This window comes from Merops nubicus, unplaced genomic scaffold (assembly GCF_000691845.1).
Source record: "Merops nubicus isolate BGI_N331 unplaced genomic scaffold, ASM69184v1 scaffold35123, whole genome shotgun sequence".
In the NCBI taxonomy this organism is placed as follows: domain Eukaryota; kingdom Metazoa; phylum Chordata; class Aves; order Coraciiformes; family Meropidae; genus Merops; species Merops nubicus.
In genome coordinates this window covers 1,382-4,730 of record NW_008600205.1, presented here as the reverse complement: position 1 = coordinate 4,730, position 3,349 = coordinate 1,382, and the positions used below count along the sequence as shown (strand labels likewise).

Sequence of the window (3,349 nt, the reverse complement as noted above, 5' to 3'; positions counted from 1 at the left end):
CGGGCCGGGGGGTCTGGGGCTGAGGGGCCGGTGGGCTGTGAGGAAGGCCGGTCCTCCGCTAGGTTCCCGTCACCTATTAGGTTGCGGTTTCACCCCAGTGCTTCTGTGTGCCCTTCGGCTGTGTCAGCACATACAGTTGTAGGGTACAGATAGAACAGTGACACAGAAATCAGCAGCCTCAAAAAAAAAAACCCCTACAAAGGAGATACAGTCTAGTCTATGCTTGTCTTGGGTGGAAAAAAGTGTTTACTGTTTCTAGTAGCTACAGTAACAACCTTAAAAATTATCGCTGTAACCATATTTGCATGTTAGGATAAGATTACTTAAAAATTGGTAGAACCTTGTGGAGTATATGTAACTATTTAGCTATACTGTGAAGGAACACTTGTCTCCAAATAAGTCTGTACAATCAAAACCAGTATAGGGCATTAAGAGGTGTTTGGAAAGTACCACCGAGTTATCAAACTCTTGATCAGTTTGGTAATCATACACACCGATGTCAGGATTTTGAGGGTGGAGTTTCTTCTCTCTGCCCCCTGTTTGTTTTGTTGGTTTTCTTTTTAATTCCTATTACTCTCCTACCTACAATCTGTTCCTAGGATTTCTAATCCCTTAGATCAATGAAAAAGTAAATTAGGTTAGCTGTGTTATATCAAAGAGGAAAAAAATATAACAAGACTTACCTTGTTTATGATGGCACTGTTGTCACCTGAGCGCTGCATAAGAAATTATTTTTATGTTTCCAGCAAGGAAATTCTTGCTATTGGCAGGGGGGAGGAAATAAAATATTCTTCATTGGGCTTTCATGTTTAAAATCCTATTTAGTAGAAGATGCTATGCTGTCTCCATATTTTGGGGTTTTCTATACCTGACTGGTAAAGCTCTGAGAAACCTGATGTGACATTGCTGTGGAGAAGTTGAACTAGATGACTTTCTGAAATCGCTTCTAACCTGAGGTATCTAATGTCCTGTGTATCAAATACGAATTGAACTTGTTTGTGTTTTTAAGGAATTTTTTAGTCTTCTGTAAACTTTAGATTGAGATATTGAAATGATTGTGTATGCTTTGAAAATAACTGGAAAAAAAAAAGCCACCAACCTGCCGTGCATGTTTTGTGCTTCTTTTTTTGTTGTTGTTTAGAAGATGGATTCACAGAAGGATGTTCAGCCTCCAAAGCAGCAGCCAATGATTTACATCTGTGGAGGTAAAGAAAAGACATCAGTGAATCATTTTACTTGTTACTGTAGGTTTGGTGTTTTAATAATGAAGAATGTGTAATCATTATGCTGAAGAGTACATAAATACAAGTAGTTGAAGTGTGAATCCTGATGTTCTTTAAAGCTGTACACACCGTTGTTACTACGTATATGGGGTGTATACGGATAGTGATGTGGAAGTAATTCACTGGAGCTTATGTTGCACTGTGCTCCTTCATCTCCAGAGAATGCTTTCTTAAAGTATTTGCTTGTGGTGCAGATAGTGGAGCTTCTATTTAGTGCATCCCTCAGTTTTTTTGGAAGTGCTGTATGGTTACTCAGCCTTTATTGAAGTGCAGTCATTAAATTCTCTCTTACCTATAGATAAGCCAACAACTTTAAAAGTGGTGATTTTGATTCATCAGTTCAGGAATCCCTGAAATATTTTGTCTTTTGAGACCATAAACTTGGTGCTTTGGGTGGCTGAGCTGAAGTTTTTATTAGTAAACAGCCTGGTTGATCAAGAGTGGGATTTATTCTGTGCAGTAATAATTTAGTCATTTTTAGCAGGATCCTCTTTAATCTTAATATAATTGAAGTTTGCTAAGTTATTTTGTACAGTATCTTGATATCATTCAGCTCTTGATACAAATTCACTACAATTATTTTTTATTACATTTGTTTGCCACAAATATGAATTTGACTATTACAACTTTTGAAGGTTCTCTATGCATTAACCATGCTGGTTTTGCTTGCCTATTCCCTTTATCTGCCTCCCTCAGAATGTCATACAGAAAATGAAATCAAGGCAAGAGATCCTATCAGATGCAGAGAATGTGGCTACAGGATAATGTACAAGAAAAGGACAAAAAGATGTATCCTTTTACATGTGCACTTGAATGCATTTGGGAAGATGTGGGTGGAGACATGGTATACAAAGGAAACAATGGAAAATTTGAATAATAACGTAAGAGTCCTTCAAGGCCAAAAATAAACAGAGCAAAGTACAATAGGGAAATCTCTGCATTGTGATTGGGCACCTTGTTTTCTTTCCTGTCACTTTCTCTTTTTTTCCATTTTCTATGCAGAACATAATAAGCTATGATAGTCTAGGTGACGTACTGTGAATTGTGGATATTATTCAGCCTTTTGAGAGAAGGAAAGTGTTGTGGGATTAATTAAAGATGCTTTGAAATGTTTTTATATATTTGTGACTTTGGATTTAGCCACTATCTTTCCTACTCACCCAGCCTCATCTTTTTTCTCCCGGATGTTTTTTCAACAACAAAACACTTTTATTTTCTTTGACTGCACTATTCCAGTGGTGGTTTTTGATGCCCGATGATGTCTGCTGAAGACACAGTGACTTCATGATGTAGTTTAATCTTCCTGATAACTTTGCTTTGTAAATCCATTCATGTACAAATGTACACTATTATGTGGGTTTTAAGAGATTAGAATATTAAAGTTTACTGTGATAATAACTTTTGTCTGTATTGTCTTCCAGCAATAGAGTTATAAAGCTGTTATTTAAATTGTAGTCAGTGTGCAATAGTTCTTTTAAGTTTGATGGTATTGTGTTATTTTCAAGTTAACCTTGTTTTCATTACTGTCATCTAAATTTATTTGGATTTTAACTTTGTTAAATGTTCTTTGGACTGCTGTGAACTGCATGAAATAACTGTGGTTTGAATAAATTCAGTTGAACATTAATAGAAGGCTACACAAAGCTAGGTATGGAACACAGATCTGGGTTTCAAAAGAGCAAATCTCAAAGGACTTGAGAGCACCCAATTCAGGCATCTAGTTGTGGAGAAGGTGTCAAAAAAAAAGCCCCATCTCTCAGAAAAAAGAGGGGAGGAAGGCAAAGTAAACATTGAGAAGCATTGTGTAAACAGAAATTTCCAAAGGGTTTCTTGACTTGATGAAGTGCTATAAAGACAGTTCAGGTAGCGTCCCAAAGTGGTTGTTTTGTACTGATGAGCCAAAAATTTTTGCATCTCCCTGTTTGGAATGTGTATTAGAGTAATATCAAAATATCCTTATCTCTAAAGTGTACTAGAAAATGCTTCTGGATTGTGACTGATCCTAATTAAGCCTCCAAAGTGCTTCTGTATCTTAAGCTGGATGGTGCCAATGATGATGTTAATGT

The 3,349-nt window shown here is 36.7% G+C and overlaps 1 protein-coding gene across 1 annotated transcript; it reads left to right on the top strand.

Annotated features, from left to right (window-relative positions):
• The first annotated feature begins 1,144 nt into the window (after nucleotides 1–1,144).
• POLR2K (polymerase (RNA) II (DNA directed) polypeptide K, 7.0kDa) lies at nucleotides 1,145–2,542 on the top strand. The gene is made up of 3 exons (XM_008937645.1): nucleotides 1,145–1,205; nucleotides 1,980–2,072; nucleotides 2,520–2,542. Exons 1-3 carry the CDS (start codon nucleotides 1,145–1,147, stop codon nucleotides 2,540–2,542), a joined length of 177 nt encoding a protein of 58 aa, XP_008935893.1.
• Nucleotides 2,543–3,349: the final 807 nt, after the last annotated feature.